Raw genomic sequence first — 19735 nt, forward strand, 5'->3', positions numbered from 1 at the left:
CTTTATTCTTTTGGAAAAATCAATTATTTTTTGTTATGCTATTTTATCTTCTCTTTTGGCTTTTGGTTATATTTTTAGCATAATATTTATAAAAGAGATTACAATATACATCCTTACATTATAATAATCAACCTTGAATTAAGGACCATAACAATTTAGTTTCATTTAGTGACTCCCTCTGACTTTGTGCTGTTAACATATATTTTACTTTTACATATGTTACAAACCTCAAAATACATTGTTATTAGTGTTGTCTAAGCAATTAGTAGTCTGTAATAGTTTTCTAAGTAGCCTTTCCTATTTACTCACATCTATACCCTTCCTTGCATCCTTCATTTTGTCATGCAGATTCATGCTTCTAACAAGGGTTATCTTTCTTCCTCTTGATGAAACTTTCTCTAATACTTTCTTTAGTATTCCTTGGAGTGTAAGTGTGGTGGTGATTAATCCCTCCTCCTTTTTTTTTTTTTTTTGGTCTGAAATTGTCTTTCATTTTGCCTTCTTTTTAAAATAGTCATTTGACTGGGTATAGAATTCTATCTTGGCAGGGTTTTTTTTCCCAGCATTTTTATAGATGTCATTTATTTGTCTTCTGATTTCTATTGTTTCCATTCAGAATTCAACCATCATTATATTTGTTTTCCTTCTGTATGTCATATGCCTTTTTTCCACAGCTGCTTTTGTTGTTGTTGTTGTTGCTCACTCAGCATTTTGACTTTAATATGTCCATGTGTAGTTTTCTTTATATTAATTCTGCTTGTAATTTTCTCAATTTCTTGAAGCTATGGGTTAATGTATCTTATTGGTTTTGGAAAATTCTCCATTATTTCTTCAGATATTTCTGCTGCATTATTTTGTATTTGTCTCTCTACGGGACTCTCATTGGACAGCATCCCATATATCTTTGAAACCCTGTTCTATTTTTCCTTTCCTTATCTTGTTGAGTTCTTCAGTTTGGATAATTTCCACTGATATATCTTTGCTCTGCCCAGTCTGCCATAAAAGCCTATCTGATTGTTTCTTAATTTTGGGTGGTATTTTTCAATGCAATATTTGTATTTTGAAAAAATAATTTTTTATTGTTTTTAAAATTTTATTTCTCTGTTGAAATTCTGCATCCTCCATTCATTTTGTTCATTTTTCAACCATTTTCTTTATAACTGCACTTTCTTTAATGTGTGTAAAATAGTTATTTTAAAATTCTTGTTTGTTAATGTTAACATGGGGATCACTTGTTGACCTGCTTTTTAAAGTGTTTTTTTTCCTTTTTATTATGGGTTACTTTTTTCTGTTATTTTAAATATCTTATAATTTTTTTACAATATTTTTTAATGTTTATTTTTGAAGGGGGGATGGGCAGTGAGAGAGGGAGATGCAGAATCCAAAGTGGGCTCCAGGCTCATATTAAATATGTAAATATGTCTTTGCACAATGTTGTATGTCAAATTTGTTTCTATTAAAAAAATAAAATAAAGTTGAACTGGGTCCAGGCTGGGTTGTAGTAGTTTTATTAGTTTCTTGTTTCAGATGCCTCAAGGATGAACTTTACTTAGTGCTTATTATAGACCTCATTCTTTATTGGTATCTAAAATCTATAAGACTGCAGAGGAGTGTCACTGGCTTTCACATACCTCTGTCCTCCTAATCCACTACATACTCACTAATATTGCTGTCAGAGAGACCCAGCTCTGTGGGACTCCTCTAGACATTGCACTAGCTCACCATTGAAAACTCTACTGGATTCTCTTTATCCCGGTGGAATCTCTCTGCCTATTATGTACATGGTCTCTGCTCATCTCTGTGCAGACTTGACAAATGATCCCAAAGTAGAAAGTGGCTACTCATCTCTGCTTACCTAGAAGATCTTTTCCCTGTCTGGTATTTAGTTTCTTTTACACTCCTTTTAAGCCACAGCTTTCTGATGTCTTTAAAAAAATGTGATTGTTTAAAAAAAAGTTATTAATTTATCTGTCTTTTTCTAGCCACAATAATGAAAGTATTATCTATTATGACCATCTTTCTCCTATGCAGAATTAGAAGTCTGAGTTTCTTTTTAACTGTCTTATGTTGCTGTTATTGGAACTCACCATAGGATTATTATTTAATCAAAACATTACAACAAAGGTATTTTAGTATTTTAATAGCTAAACTTTATTGGATTGCAATGCAGAGTAACTTATTTTTACAAATTTCCATTGTACTGTGAGATTTCTCTATTTTCAAAAATGTTTTTTTAAGAGATATAGAAATATATCTTAAATACATAAGGGGAGATATGATATATTTATAGGTTGACTAACTCAAAGAAGCCATAAATTATACCTCTTTCACTATAAGTATTACACTTACATTGGTCTAGTTTGCTCAACATCAACTTCAGTATGTTTTTATAACATTTCCCTTTGACTTTGACATTATTCTGAAGGAGCATATGAGAAGATACTATGCCCATAGAATGAATACTTTTCATAAAGATGCTTTTGAGCAATAGTTAAAATAGTTAAATAGTCAAAATAGTTAAAATATTCAAAGAGTTTTCATCAATTGTGCCTAGTAACCAAATACTAACATTAGATTGTTCTAAATGAAACTATTAGGCCAATCATCAGTTTTCTGTTTGAACTTGTAATGTTATTTTGCACTAATTAACATAGATATAATTGAGGACATTATGCTTTGGAAAACTACAGTGAACTTTTAGAAATTTTAAAATGTTCAATAGGCTAATAGTGTATGTTGTATACAATATTGTATATAATAGAAGTTTTATAGTCTAAGATTTTGCATGACTCTTTATTTCTCCTTTGATCTGAGAAATCTTCATTAAATAGTTCTAGGACCCCTTGTTGTACACTATTTTATGGAGATTAATGAACTTGGAACAATTCAAGAGTTCATTAGTGATCACAATTTTAATTTAATTTTTTTAAGGAAGAAGATATTTTAGATCTTCTGGAACAATGTGAAATTGATGATGAAAAATTAATGGGTAAAACTGTCAAGCCTCGAGGACCAAAGGTACAGTACTTCTACATTCTTGTTAGTTTCCCTCAGTTTTTGATTCTTTCCCGATGAGTGAAAACCCTATGAGTTAGGGCCAAGAGGGACTTAGAACCAGTACCTTTATTCTATATTCTGTATTACATTTTTCTTGTATCTCTAGACTTAAATGATCAGAGATGTGTAGCATCATAGATAAGGCACCTTGTGACTCTCGAGATCTCTGGGGGAACCCCACTTATCATTGACTGGGCAACATTGAAATTGTGTTCGTTAAAATAGGTATGGTTTCTAGGAATAAATTTTTTCCATATGTCAAAGTCCTTGCTAGTAGAGTAGGAAAGAATTGAAAATCTTGGAAACATTTTTTATTGTTTTTTTAAAACTGCTTTTTTGTTTGTTGTGTTTTTCTTTTTAGTTTACATTTCTGCAATAAAAGCTATCTTTATGCCCTTACATACCGCATCATGCTCTGTCATGCTTTCCTGCTTTTTCCATGCTTCTGGAATGCCTTCCTATTAAAAAAAAATTATTCATTCATTACTTGACTGATTAGAGATCCCCTCCTGATCTAGCTGAAGCCTTGCTTCCTCTGCGACATCTTCCCTCACTCTCATCGTTAGACTTCCTTCTGCTGCTGCTTCTGCTGTGCCACAAGTAACACATCATAGAGCAGCTGTGACAATGTGTGCATATTTGCTTTAGTATGAACTTTCAAGTTCTCTGAGGTAGGAATCATGTTGTCATCTTTATACCTGTAGCACCTAGCACAGTGTCTAGCACTTAGTAGGTTATCAAAAACCATTAGTTAAATTTGTTGAATGTGTCCACCAAAACCTCATTAGCTGGTGGAAGGAAAATAGGTGAACCAAAAACCAGGGTAAATTGTGGCAATATACTGAGTGGTGTAATACAGAGTGGAAAGGGTAACAATAACACAGGGGAGAAAAGGATTGGTAGACTGTGGCTGGCCGTGTAAAGGAAATGCCATTTGAATTGGATCTTGAAAAGCGAGTAATGCTTTAATCACTTAAGAGCAGGCGGTTAAGTGTCTGACTTTGGCTCTGGTTTTGGTCTCACAGTTTGTGAGTTCAAGCCCCACACTGGGCTCTGTGCTAACAGAGGGGGATGTTCTGTCCCCCCCCCCTCTCTGCTGCTCCCCTGCTTGTGCTCCCTCTCTCTCTCTCTCTCAAAAATAAAGTGAACATTAAAAAACAAGAGCAGAAGAATGTTCAGGGTAGAGGAAATATTTAAGACATGGAGGTGTGATATTGCATAGAGTATTAGAGAGACAAGGAAGAATTTGGTATGACTCAAATGGAAGATTCCTGAGGAGTAAAATAGTACAAGATGAATCTGGTGAAAAATATGTATCTGGTGGAGGGCAGAGACCTTGGATGTTAGGCCCCATTCTTCTGAAATATGTGCTTTATACTGAAGAATTGTGGAAGATTTTGTTAATGCCTTTGGAACAGATATATTTTAGAGTATCTGTAAAAGTGAATCATTTTTAAGCTTTGTGTATTAATTATTGCAATTCAGCAAACCAGTTATGAGACAACTTTTGGCGTAATATTTATGACAGAATGGTGGATACATAGGACCTGAGACAGTCTTCTGCTGTCATACTTTTAAAAAAAATTTTTTTTTAACATTTATTTATTTTTGAGAGACAGAAAGATGATCATGAGCAGGGGAGGGGCAGAGAGAGAGGGACACACAGAATCTGAAGCAGGCTCCAGGCTCTGAGCTGTCAGCACAGAGCCCGACACAGGGCTCAAACCCTTGAACTGCAAGATCATGACCTGAGCTGAAGTCGGACACTCAACCGACTGAGCCACCCAGGCGCCCTGCTGTCTTGTCATATTTTTCTTTGCCTCATCAAATCAGCCTTTTCATTCAAGTAAAAATATAAGCTCCTGGAGGGCAGAATTCAGATGATGTATTTTTTTAATCCCTCTTATTTCTAGGCAAGTAGTGGAAACTAACTGTATTTGTTGAAATGCAATGAATTGGTTGTTTTCTGCAGTAATATTTCAAAATGGCTGGAAGCTGCATAATCAGTCTGAAGTTAAAGCATTTTTATACTTTTAACTTTGTGTACACCGAGGGTCTGGGCTGAGCCAAACTTCAAAGCAGCCTTTCCTTTTTAGAGGGATGATATCACATACTAAACATTAATTTCAGTGTCTTTATGGCAGAAGAATAATTGAAGATGCTGCAGATTAAATGAAATGTGTAGTAGGAGAAATAATAATTTTCACTTATTTGAGAAACTAAGAAATATAAATTAACTGTATAAATAATAGATAAACATAAAGTATTAGCTTTTAGCATTGTTCTTTTTTTCACTTCTTTTTTTTTCAGGGACATGAATATTTGTTTTACTAATCCTTCTGCTACTTATATATTTTTATGTCTGACCCAATTCATAATAAAATTGGACATAAATATAAGTAGCATGGTTTGTGTCCTAAGTCAGCGCCAGCTTACAAATTCCATTTTGTTGTTAAGGTACTGTTCAAACTTTATGCTGCTATAGCTTCTTGTTAATAATTGCTTGAACAGTGTGTTGGTCTAAAAGTCCCAAGTGCATATTACGACACAAAGATTCAGCTATCTGCTTCCCTTTGTGATTCTTTATAGGATTGAGTAACTCATTATGTAGTCCAGCTCTTTAAGAAAGCTTCAAGCTGTTTGCGTACTTGAAAGAGGGCACTGCTAGCAAGCCTGGTCGTGCCAGTGTTTCTTCTGGTTCTGTGAGACTTCTGAAAAAACATGTTTCCTGTAGAATTCATATTCCCCAGGACTGTCAAAATGTTTGATGATTGTGTACTAGTCAGTGTTTGTATATATATATCTCTTTGAACATTGTCAGTGCTCAGTAAATACTAGATTATCAAAAGGAAAGGATACTTTGAAATACCTCAGTGTATTAAATTACTTTCCTGCTTTTGTTATTTTTCATCCTTTGGAAAGGCAGTAACTTTAAGAGGATCATGCTTTGGCTTACTGTGTATTCCAGGCACTTCATGAAATGCTGTTACTCTCTTTATCTTTCATCCTACACTGATACACAAGAAGATGTACCTTGATATTTCAGTGAAATCCCATGGTAACCAAAGATTTCATTATGGTGTATGCTAACATCAAAGCATTTTTGTTTAATAGAGAACAAGAATCTAGTATACATCTACAGGAACCTGTCCCAGCAGGAGTAGAGGCATATGGTTTGTATAATAAATAGTCGCCTAAAATGACTATGTCAGAAAAATGTCTTGTTCTTGGTTGTGCACGTTCTTTCTGAAGTGAGGCTGGCCCACTTCCCTTTATTCCTTCGGTTGGCATCACTGGAGACGCATTGACTGGGGAGTGGGAGACAAGTTAATTCTAATGGAGATATTGGAACATAATACCAGGGCATTTTGAATCATTACAGATTTTTCCTTTTACGTGGCACCTGTCCCCCCCAAAATTCATGCCATACTGATTTTTACATTATATTACTTTTTTTTACACTGGCATGGGCAATGAAAAGCAGTGTTGCTCCATTACCGCCAGACCTGTATGTCATAGTCAGAAATCCTATGAGAAAAAACAGGAGTTGTTCATAACCAATATAGAAAGTAGATAATTTACTAAAAATTCTTATTTGTGAAAATATCCACAGCAAATTAGCCATGTGTGGAATACCTTGTTTCTTCTTGCACATTTTCTGAGTGGATAAGCTAATAGGCTGTTTTATGATGCGACCTTATTTGACTTACAGTGATTTGTCACTTTACTTATAGTGGTTTAACCAGCTGCTGCTTTCTAACCCTTTTTTGCCTCTCTTCCCTTCGCCTCTCTTCTCTCTTTCTCTCTTTCTCAGAACCAACATACATTCACACACAATTATTGAGTGACTCTGAACATCAGTGATATAATAAAAGTACATCTGAGTTTTGATGAGCAATAAATAATCTCTGCGGAATGAAGAAAAGTGATTATGCAGAATGATTATGTTCCTGATTTTTATAGTTTCCTCTCAAGTATTTTATTATTTTATTCTGTGTGGATACTCTAGTCACTTATTCAAATCATGCAGAAATAGCATTCTCCTCATCATGACTGAACTATATCATTTAAGAAGGAATATTTTGCAGAAACAAAACAATTAGTGAATAGCATGGTAGCAGTCATGCTTGGAGGATTATCAAGCTTTTGTGAAAAGCAGCAGGCATAAACAGGAAATTAAAAACAGTAATCATGCTAATAACTTGTTAATAATTCTTTGAACTCTAACAGAATGATGCATTCCGCTCTATTTTAGCCTCTCTCCTCCATGCCCGAGAGCTCGGAGGTACTGAGAAGACAGAAATACTACAGCAGTGACAGCAGTTATGACAATAGCCACAGCTCTTCAGACTCAGATGAAAATGAAAAAGAAGAATACCAAAATAAGAAAAGAGAAAAGCAAGTGACCTATAACCTTAAACAGTCCAGCCACTACAAGTTAATTCAACAATCCAGTAAGTTAATTTCTTCTAATTTAGTTGTTATATGAAGAATTATGGAACCGAAGTTACTAACCTCAATAAAAGACCTTGGGCCAAATGACCCTTGTCGGGCGTGAGGAGCCCTGGATTCTGTCCCGCTCCCTTCCCTGCCCAGACCCGGGCACACCCACCATCGCTCTCAGGCTCTGTACATAGAAAACAAAAGGTTTGAGTCAAGGATCTCTTACAGCCCGTTCTTTTCTATTTTATAGTTTTTGTGAAGTCCTAGGTGTTTGCGTGGATTTTAAAATGCCTCATGGCTGCAGATCTGCTGATGTGACTTTATTCTCTTCTAAGGCACTATGTTCTCTCATCCCATTCCCCATTTTCCCTTCCTCTTGGTCACTCATCTTATTTTCCATTCTCACCCAAAGAAAGATGTGTGTATGTCTCTAGGCATTTGACTTGAACGCCAGTTCGGTGAGGCACAGAATTGTGAGATAGCTGAAGTTCTGTTCCCTCCAATTTCCATCAGGGCTAAACACGTACACAAGGACTTTTGGGATACTGCAAGTACTCAGGAGAGTAACCAGCCAGCCGCTGGGCTGTCTTCTTTCTGGCTTCCTCCTTTCTCTTTCTTCTTTTATTTCTTTTCACATTTTCTCTCTCCTCTACTCTGTCATTCAGAGGTGTCCACAATTTGTCTTTCATCCCCAGTGTCCAGTGTGGTGTCATCCTTTTCTTGGGCTCATTGGATACTCCAGTGCAGGGCATTTCTTAACTCCTGTCTCTGCCGTGTTCTCTGTTGTCCCAGGGCTCTACTAAAGGGACCAGTTCAATCATCAGTGAACACAGCTGTGAACCTTTGTTGGTCTGCAGCAGTGGTTTATTTAATATGCTATTTCCCTGGCAATGGGTGGGTTTTAAACCTGGCCTTCTATACTTAAGGCAAAATGCCATAAGGAATACAGCGCAAACAGATGAAGATTTTTAATTATCATTCTTTTACCAAATTTTCGTAAAGATTTTTTAAGGGTCTTTCTTGTCCTTTAGCTTTACTTTCTTTTCCTAAATTATTCCATAAAGATACATGCTGATGTATCCTGTCTTTGAGAGTTTATGTGTTTAGAAGGAAAGTAATGCACTATGTTCCATTTCATTTATTTACTTACTCATTTAAGTTGTTTATTAAGCACTTGTTTTAGAGTTTGCAAGCTATTTTATCACTTTTTTTTTTTCTTAAAGACGCCTTAAGTACTTTGTCTGTGTAAGTATGTCTGTGTAAGTATGGCTCTGTGTCTCTTTTGGAAGCTGACATTGTCCTGCCTAGATTTCCTCAGTTTCTTAAGCCCTCTTCAGTTGTTTAAGGTGTGCATTCCTATGAGCATGAGCCTATTGAGAATAGGGTAGAGAATATGTTGCTGGGATTTCTATAGGTCTGAGATTGTTCTTTGTTCTAAGACCAACAGGTTAATAAAACAAGGTCAAAAAAAGAGTGTATTAAAAAGGTCTTAGAATGTGAATTCACATTTTAAACCTAGCTTAATTCAGTTACATATCTTTTTCCTTATTAGTTATATTTTATTTTTATAGTCACTAGGAATTATCTCAAAGGTTTCAATTTGTTTTATATTCTCTCTTTAATATACACTAACCCTTTAATATACCACAAACCCTCCTTAAGTCTTTTCTCCAAAGTGACGCTAGTGATGGAGGATAAAATCCAGGTTATGTATAACATTTTCTGATATAGACAGTTAACTTAGGAAATTCAAACTTGCTGTAGTTTCAGAAATATATTTAGGTTGATAATAGGTGTTCATAAGTGAAAAAGTATATGAAATATTTTCTCATGTAATTTGTGTATGCAATTTATAACCATTTTTTGTTTATCTAAATATTGTTGGTATGTCTAGTGATAGCATTATTCTTTCTGAATTTCCACTGTATGCAGGGGAAAAATGAGAATCTGTGGTAATTCAAGAGAAAGGGTATTTTCCTTCTGCACCTGTGATCAGGTTATACATGTCCAAACTATCCCCTTAAGCCCTCAAAGAGAGCAGGACCAAAGTGTAGGTAGTAGCACATGCTTTTGCATATTTTCCTTGTAGAAGGTTGGCGAGTGGTGTGTTTCCTACACAGCCTTTTTCTAGAAGCATAGTCCTTTCAAAAAAAAAAAAGATACGACTTTCTGGTTCAGAAAAAAGTTAATAATTAGAAAAAGTGGAAGTTGTTTTTTTAAAACACCTTTAATAATAAGCTTTAATGAGTGTACTTTTTTGTACTCTCCAGAACCAAATGGGTATTAGGCTTATCATCTACTCAAAATATCCTTTAGAGATGCATCCCTAAATATAAGGTTTATGTCAATTGCCTTTATAAAGGTTTAAATTTTTTTCAACAGCTAATGAAGAAAAATATTTGGGTATTCAACCTGCTTTCATGTGAGTTTTATTAAATTATTTAATTAACGAAGACTGATCTATTCCCCAAGCAGAGAGAGAATATAGAACAGAGGGTGTAAAGAATATATGAGCTAAAAAGGATATACATGTATACTACTGAATGATATTCTATTTCCCTGTGTGAGGAATCAAAATTCACCTGGAACACTTGGTTCTCTTTCATAAATGGTCTGAATATGTATTGGGGAAGATATTCTGGGGTTTTCCCTACCTTGTTCTGATAACAACCCTCTAGATCCAGACTTTTTTTTCTCCTGACTTAAAACTTTACTACAGGAATATAAATCCAATTTTTTTCTGTCCTGTGAATAAGAAGACTATCTGTCTAGTACTACTCTTGTAATAACCAACTATATACTTAAACTCTGTTAGGATAATATTTATGTTTTTCTTCTATTTTATTTATTTATTTTTTTCATGGCTTCTGAAATCTATAACACCCATTTGTCCTGGACACTCTCTAGACTCCTTTCCATCCCTCCCTATGAATCTTGCTCCAAAGTATTCTATTTTTAAGCTATACACAGATTCTAATAAACTATCAGTCCAATTCAAAGATAATAGATGGCATCATGCATTAGAAAGAAGGAGGACACTGACATTATGTAGGTCAGGACTTAAACCTGAGCTTTACCACTTTCTCATCATGTGACCATGAGAAAGTTCTTCCTCTGAGTCTCTAGGGGTTGGAGATTCCTACTTCATAGTATTTCTGGGAAGATTAAAAGTGTAGCACCTGGCAAGATGTGTGGCTTATTGAAGGTGTTCCATAAATGTTAGTTTTCCTTTCATTTGGTTCTGTTATGTCACGTTTCAAGAACAGAACTAGCTAAGAATTGTTCTCATGGTAGCCATTCTTCATACTTGTCGGGGATTCTGCACCAAATGTACTGTTTAAATTGAAGAACTTACTTCAACCTCATATTTGCATGATGATGTCTATGGTTTTTACATTTATGGCCATCCTGCTACCATGTGGTCTACTTGTTAGTTTAAATAAACCCAATAAAGTGGGAAACTTCTAACTCTGCAACTGTACTGTCCCTCTTCCCCATTTTAATAGGCTCTATTAGGCGTTCAGTCAGTTGCCCTCGGTCCATCTCTTCTCAGTCACCTTCCAGTGCAGACAACCGGCCATTCTCTGCTCAACAAATGATCTCAGCTTCCCGGTCAACTTCAGGGTCTCGGTCACATTCCTTGAACCGTGCTTCCTCCTACATGAGGCAGCTGCCTCACGCTAATGATGCCAGCACTACTAACTCTCAGACGGTAAGTCATCTCTTTCACTCCTCCAAGATTACAGGAAGCACTACACTCACGGTGTAGGTGGTAAAGGGATCAGCCAGGAGGAGGATGGATTGAACCTCAGATCCTTTCTATAATTCAATTCATGGGGTTCTGGACTTTGGGTTATTCATCCAACTTAGCCTATGACTTAGTATGAGTTCTTCAAAAGCAGACTCTACTATATCATAGAACTTGAGGGTGGACACTGAGAATAGCATTTTACATTCCATTTGCTGATGGTGTAGGATAATTTTGTTGAAAATCATCTGAGTAAATGTGTCACTTTGCAGTGTATTGTGCAGTGTATCTGTAAATTTGGGGGAATTTGTTGGATGGTAAAATTTTCCTTAATGGGATGATTGATTAGTAGGTTAAAAAAAAAACCCATTGATAATGTATCCTTAGGCTACTGAAGTGTAATATTGTTTATAATATTTTCTGCATGTTAATAACATACAGCATATTCCCTCCTTAACATGAATCCCAGAGACTCAGTGTTGAGGAAGTCAGTAAATTTATTTTGCAACCAGGCTTAGTTGTAGGTGCTCAAATAGATATCTCAGTGCACCTACACATTGGCCAGGGATTTGTTTAATTTGTTTTAATGTGGATGATGTTCCCAAAGAAAAGAGTATAGAAAATATAAAAGGATGAATTTTACTTGGTAACTATCAATAATTATTTTTTCTAATCAAGAATTGCCTAAGGTATACATAACAAATGGAACTACCAGGAAGTCTTTTTTAAACTTACATTATTATTTTAGTATTTTGTGCTAAATAAATTACAACTATGTGGAAGTATAAACAACATTCTTGGGAAATCATATCCATTTAATCCTAAGAATAAATGTAAAAAATTATTTTCTTTTTCATTGTTTTTGTTTTCAATTAAAAGTGCATCATTTTTACCTAGAAATATCTTTCAGATTATAGTGGCACAATGAAATAAGACCCCCTCCAAATATCTGTATTCTTTCAAATTTAAGAGTGAGTCTTTGCGGCAACTGAGAACAAAGGAACAAGAAGACCATCTAACAAGTCAGACCTTATTTGTCCTCAAGGACATGAAGATCCGGTTTCCAGGAAAATCAGATGCAGAATCATTACTTCTGATAGAAGATGTGAGTATATAATGTATGAAATTCCAAGGAGGTTGCACCTTTTTATTGTTCTTAAAATATTAAAATTTATTTCCCGATAGCATCATTCGCAATGTCATGCTAAGCTTAATGTTCTTTTTAACTTCTACAAGCTTTAGAAAATACAGGGGTTATTTTAATTTTTATGATTCATGAGCAGTGAGATCACATTATCAGTAAAGCAAAATATCTTTTAGTGCATAGTCCTATTAATGATGCAACTGCCTCATAAGTAAGAATAATTAGTGTTAAATAATTACTGTTCGTAATGATGAAAAAAATATCAAGCTAAGCCTCCTTTTGTAAAGATTTAGAAGGACCTAACATGGAATGAATTGTAATGAGAAAAGTAGGGCTCTCGGAATAAAGTATCAAGAATAGTTGTGACCCCTTGAATGGTTTTGGTCAAAATTTGAAATGGCTTATGTTGGGTGTTTTTCTTGTTATAAACACATTTGCACCACCCAGTGGAACATTCTAAAATGACACAGTCCTAAAATTCACATTAAAGTCAATGACTAACTTACTTCTATTTTAGAAAGAAAGTCCAAATTGTTTAGATATTTCTGGTGAAAGAGCATTTCTTCAGTCAAAGATTGATTTCATTTAAACATCTATTTCAAATTGACGTTCTTAGATAATCCCCCGGTAACAGAAGGTTGTTTCCTGGTTTCCCTGTGCTGTTTGGTTTTGGGTTTGGCTTTGGTGGGTTTTTGTTTTTTGGGCTTTTTTTCTTTTTTGTTGCTGTTTTTGTTGCTGTTGTTTTTGTTCCAGAGGAGAAGACACCATCTAGTGGCCAACTGTAGGATAAGAACCACAATGCACTTCTCTTTTTTTCACATTTTAGCATTACTTTAGACCTGTGTAAAGCAACTGTCTAGAAACAAACAAACACAATAATAATAAAAATTTAACTTTCTCAGCCAAAAAATTAATCGTGGCAATTTATGTTTTGTAATCATAATATAGTTATAAACAACCTCCCCCAAATATTATGCATTGTATTGTTACATATGTATTTTCAAAAGTGAATATGATATCTTGCTTACAAATGATATTTGTTACATTGAGGAAAAAGGAAAAAAGTGAACATTCATTATAAAGCATGTTACAGATGTGTTTTTATTCACATATCTTATTTAATCAAGTTCTGGATAAAAACACGTTTTTGCACCAACATTTTACTTCGAGCTATTAGCTACATACCACCCTTTTGAATTAGGTAAAAGAAAAATTAGATAATCAGAAAGTAGAACTAATGTTTGTGGCTGATGTGATTGTTTTATAAAGACTATATATAGGCTTATAGGGCCACCTGGGTGGCTCAGTCGTTTAAGCATCCAGCTCTTGATTTTGGCTCAGTTCATGACCTTGCAGCTGTGAGACTGAGCTCCGCATCCAGCTCCAAGCTGGGAATGGAGCCTGCTTAAGATTCTCTTTCTCTCTCCCTCTGACCTTTCCCAGTGCATGCGCACTCTCCATAAAAAGAGAGAGAGAGAGAGAATATATAGGCTTATATAATTAATGAAATGTAATGAATAATTACATAAAACATTAGATTGTTTACTATATGTTCACTTTATGCAGCAAATAATTTGTTTGCTACAGTATATATTACTAGAATATATATTTAGAAATTTTGCGGATTTGTAATAAAACCTTCCCCCCAAAAAAACAAAACAAAGGGATAGTAGAATCCTAGTAATATATAAGGTATCTTCTAATATATTGTTCAATATTCTGTTCTTATGAGTGTGATGTAAATAGAGCTCTTGAAATTAAAATGGGAAATCTATGGTTTGGGCTTCTTCCTAAATCTTGTGTACCTGAAGACATTAGACTTTCACTTATTATAGACTGTGCTTTTTGCAGCAAAAAGAGAAAACTTTGGATTCAGATGACATGTCTTTATGAAAGTAGACATTCTTTGTTGCAAGTCATATTACAGTGCTCCCGTTTCACAAATTAATAATATTGGTTTCAACCCATTTATTTACTTTTTGTCACTTTTGAGGAAAATTTTAGATTAAATTTCTTAATCTTTCTCCCCCAAAACAGATCATTGATAACTGGAGGTATCATAAAACAAAAGTGGCTTCATATTGGCTCATAAAATTGGACTCTGTAAAACAACGAAAAGTGAGTAATGCTAAATATGGGTTTGGCCTTTGAGATTACGTATTATGATCATTCATCCATATTTATAACCAGGCTATATACATCTTCATTTATTTACTAGTTTCTTCCACAAATATTTATTGCACGCCTACTGTATTTCAGGCACTGTTCTAGGTTCTGAGGATAAAAAGGTGAATTTAAAACAAGCCCCATGGTCTCATAGAGCTTATATTTTAGTTCAGGTGTTTGATAATAAACAATTATAATAGAATGTAGGGTAATTTTAAGTACTATGAAGAAAAGGAAATACAGTGAAAAATAAAAAGAAGTAAGAAGGTAACATCGGAACAGAGATCTTAATAAAATGCTATTATGCTGATAACTGTACCTACAATATATCAGGCGGAGGGAAAAGCAGATACAGAGGGCCTGAGGTGGAAGTCAGCTTGAGGTACCCATCAAGCATAGAAGGACCATTTTATTCCCTTATGTATAGGATCATTGGCTTGTGTTGGTCAAGAGTGAGTGAAGGGGTGGTGAATGAAGAAGTTGGATACATGGGCAAGAGTCATCACAAGTTCATGGGCTGTCTAAAGACTTTGGAGTTTATTCCAAGTAAGGGGAAGCTACTGAAAATTTTGAGCAGAAGAGGTATATAATCCATGTACTTTTTGTAATCTAGAAGATGGAAAACTGTAGGTAAGTTGCTGATTAAAATGAAACAGTCCAGAAGCAGGTGGATTGATAAGATACTAATAAATAAATACTTATATTTATATCATGTATTACAACATTTAACATTTTAAAGACTTGGAGAGGGGCACCTGGGTGGCTCAGTCAGTTAAGCGTCCGGCTTCAGCTCAGGTCATGATCTTGCAGTTTGTGGGTTCGAGCCCCACATCGGGCTCTGTGCTGACAGCTAGCTCAGAGCCTGGAGCCTGCTTCAGATTCTGTTTCCCTCTCTCTCGGACCCTCGCCTGCTCATTGCTGTCTCTCTCTCTCTCTCTCAAAAATTAAAAAAAACATTAAAAAATTAAAAAAAAAAGACTCTGAGAAAAGATAATTCCCCCCCACCCCACTGAAATGATACTGAAGCAGTTGGCTACCTATTAAGAAAATTAAGTCAGAGCCTTATCTCTCACTATGTGCAAAAATAAATTGCAGATAGACTATAGTTTATATGTAAAAAAATGTTAAAAGTTTAAAAGAAAAGGATATGTTTATAAGCCTAGAATGGGGGGACCACTTCTTAAGAAAGACCTCAAGCCCAGAAATCTTAAAGAAAATATTGACAGATTTGATTACATGAAAATTTAAACCAAATTAAAAGGCAGAAGCTGTGAGGGGCATGGGAGGAGGGGTGTTGAGGAAGACAGATATTTGCAACACATAAAATACAAAGTAACACTAATAAACCAAAACTTTCTACAAATCAACCTGCAAAAGACAAACTATCCTATAAATATTAATAAATAAAATGGCAAAGTACATAAAAAGGCCATGAAAAGACGATTTATGGATCTTCAAATAGCCAATTAACTTGTAAATAGATTCTTGGCCTCACTAATGATGAAAGGAAAGCAAGTAAAAGCCATCATATTAGCAAAAATTAATCAGACAAATAATATCCAGTGATGGAAATAGTATGGATAAAAGGGCCTTTGCTGTACCATTAGAGGGAGGATACATTGGTACAACTCCATAGATAGGTGATTTGCAGTATCTATTAAAATTACAAATGTTCATAACCTTATGATGCAGCAAAGTCACTCACAGCCTTCTATCCTACAAAATAATTGCATATATGAAAGATTTACGTACATGAACCTTCATTGCAGCAGTATGTGTGAAAGCAAAACATTTGAAGCAGCCTAAATATCTTATCTATAGATTTATGGTTAAATATAGTGCATCTATACTATTCAGTTTCATTAAATTGAATACTATTCTGGACCCATAAATCTTTTTTTTTTTCCATAATATTTTATTGTCAAATTGTTTTCCATACAACACCCAGTGCTCTTCCCCTTAAGTGCCCTCCACCATCACCACCACCTCTTTTCCCCCCTCCCCTGGACCCATAAATCTTAACCTGAGAGATAGCGTACCAGATTATGACTAGTAACATATGAAACAAACATACATTAGTAAAATCAGCCAAATGTAACTAAGCATGAGTGAAAGATACAATCAGTAAGCTGTCACCCAGAGGCCAGGAGTCCATCTGCTGTCAGACACCCCTTTTCACATGTCCAGAGGCATTCTGGCTTCGGAGTGGTAAGTGCCAACTATGTGTGGTTCACTTGTGTGTGGAGGGAGCCTTCCAGTTGTGGATGGCCTTCATTTCTCTTTTCCATTAGTCACCCACATAGTTTTTGTGACTAACTTCCATTCTCCAGTCAGCTGAAATAAAAAGGTTGACTTAATAAGGATGTTGTCTGATAGAACTTTCTGCAAAGATAGTAATATATGCTATATTTGCAATGTCCAATAGAATGGTCACTAGACACACATGGCCATTGAGTGAGCACATTGAGTCTATCATGACTGAGGAACTAAACTTTTAATTTTAATTTAAATAGCCAAATGTGTCTAGTGGCTACCACAGTTGACAGGGTGGATGTAGACAGATCAGGGATAGCCCTCTAACTATTTTCTTAGATAAGAACTTTCTCAGTTATTTCCTGCTGAGAAATTCCATTAAAGGGTTTGCAAGAGTGTCCAGTAAGGTCATCATTGCCTTGGGCATTTCGAAGAAGGAGCACTTCTGTCAACTATTTCCCTTCTAAATACCATCCAGAAAGGATATCAGGATAGGAAATTAAACAAACTAGTCATGTCATACAATAACATGTATTGTCCCATTTTAGATGACTTATGTGTATATGCTATTTTAAAAATATATATCTAGCGTAAGTTTTTTAAAAACTAGGTACCAAATTGTTAAGATGATATATTTCTAGAGGTAGATTTACTGCACCAGAGGAAGGAGAGAGGTGACATTTGGTGTCATTCTTATTTTTTTGTATATTTCTATACTTTTTTCAAGTTAAAATAATCTTTTCACAAATGCCAGAATGACAGGGAGACACAGACATTCCTGTGAAGCCTGTCTGGAGTCCCCTAGAGTCACATGTTATGTTTCCCTATTTTAAATCTTTATGGCACTTTGTGCTCAGTTGTACTTAAGTTCTGCCTTGAGAGATTGGTCTCTTAATTTTTTTCCACTTCTCTAAAAGCCAGGCACTTGTCTTTGTAGTCACCTGTCGGAAGCTTTCTGTAAACACTTATTAAGTTGATTCAACTCTAGACTCTTTTATAAACTCTGTCAATGGCAAGCTAACTTCTTTCTGCCTCCTCCTTTCTTCACTAGTGATGTGTGTTTATTTAAACTGCAGCTACAAATGAGGACGCCACTCAGTTTTTTACCTGTCATTTGAGAAGGTCTGATAACGTTGTATGAGATGATCAGATGATGTTTGTGAATAGTCATAACTTTTGTGAATTGGAAGAAAATTATCTCACGTTTTAGGATTGTTTCATTCAATTTGGTTTATAAAGTTTGAGTAAAGTTAAACAATTGTTTGTAAATTTACTAGCAATTACTTTTGCCAGTATATCTACTTCTCTTGTACTGATTTCCTCTGGTAATATTTAGAGTGAGTTATGTTTGTGTAATCCTTTCCCCATTTCTCAGACGTGTAGCCACATCTCCATGTTTGTCATATGCTGTTAGGTTACAGGAGAGGAAGCGCCAGTGTGGGGGGCATAATTTTTAGCACATCTTATATACCTAGTTTTCCTTTTTTTGAGCCCTATTGTTGCTTCCTTCGTTTTGGCATAAACCAAAAGTACTATGTGCCCTCGTGCTTGTCAAAAGTAGTACGATATCCCATCTTCAATACCAAACTTTTTACAGACCCATGGTTTACACTACCCAACAGTTACAGAAGTTCTGCAGAAGGTCATTTAATACTTGTATTTTTGGCAGAAGAATCTGTAGCTTGAATTTTAACTCTCGGAGAACAGTAAGGGCTGATCTTAACTGGAGCAAGTGTATCCTGCCATGTTGCCTGCTTTTATGGAGGCCCTGAAAGGTGGCTCAGGAATACTGGCCTCGGCTATGATGAGAGATGGAAAACCCAGAATTTAGCCATGTACATCTTGTTTGCGGCAGTTTTTCTTGCTAACGTCATGATCGTTGCATTTCTTCTTCTTCACTCAAACTTTTTGTTCTTTAGGACACACTCTAACTTCTCAGCTATATCATGAGAGGTGGGGTGCTCCTGGGAAAAGACACAGAAGGCAGCTCTCAGCAGCCCTTGTCGTGTGCCACCATTCTCCCCTTTTACTGCCGGGGCCACTGAGGAGCTCTGACCCATAAGTAACTATTGGGATAATAAGGAAATGAATTTTATAAAACTTTTCTTTTTTGTAAAATTAACCCTGCCAAATTATGGGTTCTTTCACCCACAAAAAGAAGCGTAACAAATGCACACACTATGGATGCAAACCATTAGGCCAGCCGGCAGGGGAGGTCTTGAGCTCTAAGAGACATGAACAGAGAGTTTTTAATTGGGATTTTGTTTTGTTTTGTTTTTTTCATTTAATCAGTAGCATTAGAATGAAGCGAAATACTTAAAATTTAGCCCAGACAGGATAAGTATAGAGATATATTATGTAATAAACATTTGGACAAACAAATATGTTTGATCTATTTGTGTATATGTATATGTGTTTATCTATGTGTGTGTGTGTCTACATATTATAACATATATACATACTTTTTCTCTACCTCCTCCCAATCTTGTCTATTTCAAATGAAATCAGACGTAAAGTGAGATCAGAGTATGATGGACTGAAATATTTTTCTCTTGCAACAAAAGAGCCAATATAATAATGAGTTGAAAAGTACATTGAAAAAAAATTTTTTTAAAGCTTTATATGTTGATAAGGGACAATACTAAACAGTGGAAAGAGGTACTGGACTTGTAGTCATGTGGATTTGAGTTAAGTGCTGCCTCTGTCCTTTACTTGAGGAGGTAACTTTTCAGAATTTCTGAGATTTTTAACCTTAAGTATTGGAGGTTCTCGTGAAGAAGGGAGACATCCTAGGGGAGGGCGCTCCGCCTCCCTTATGAGGTATAAAGTGCAGGCTGATTTTGTTTTCCTACTGAGGCTCCTCACACCGGGCTGTTGCTCCAGTGTGTTCTACTTAACAGCGGCCCCCCCTTACTCGCAGTGAA

General features: G+C 35.4%; 1 protein-coding gene across 6 annotated transcripts in view; it reads left to right on the forward strand.

Moving 5' to 3' along the window:
* Window positions 1-19735, forward strand: part of TTLL7 (tubulin tyrosine ligase like 7) — a 92991-nt gene that overhangs the window by 34664 nt on the left and 38592 nt on the right. For all 6 annotated transcript variants that reach the window (XR_003912022.1, XR_003912021.1, XM_029948494.1 and 3 more), the window contains 5 exons: window positions 2932-3018; window positions 7313-7511; window positions 11007-11212; window positions 12219-12353; window positions 14430-14510. Coding sequence is in view for 4 of the 6 variants with exons in the window: in XM_029948494.1 (XP_029804354.1) it covers window positions 2932-3018; window positions 7313-7511; window positions 11007-11212; window positions 12219-12353; window positions 14430-14510 (708 nt within the window). In the remaining 2 variants the exon portion in view is untranslated. The remainder of the gene's footprint in view (window positions 1-2931; window positions 3019-7312; window positions 7512-11006; window positions 11213-12218; window positions 12354-14429; window positions 14511-19735) is intronic.

Source organism: Suricata suricatta, chromosome 8, assembly GCF_006229205.1.
Source record: "Suricata suricatta isolate VVHF042 chromosome 8, meerkat_22Aug2017_6uvM2_HiC, whole genome shotgun sequence".
NCBI lineage: Eukaryota > Metazoa > Chordata > Mammalia > Carnivora > Herpestidae > Suricata > Suricata suricatta.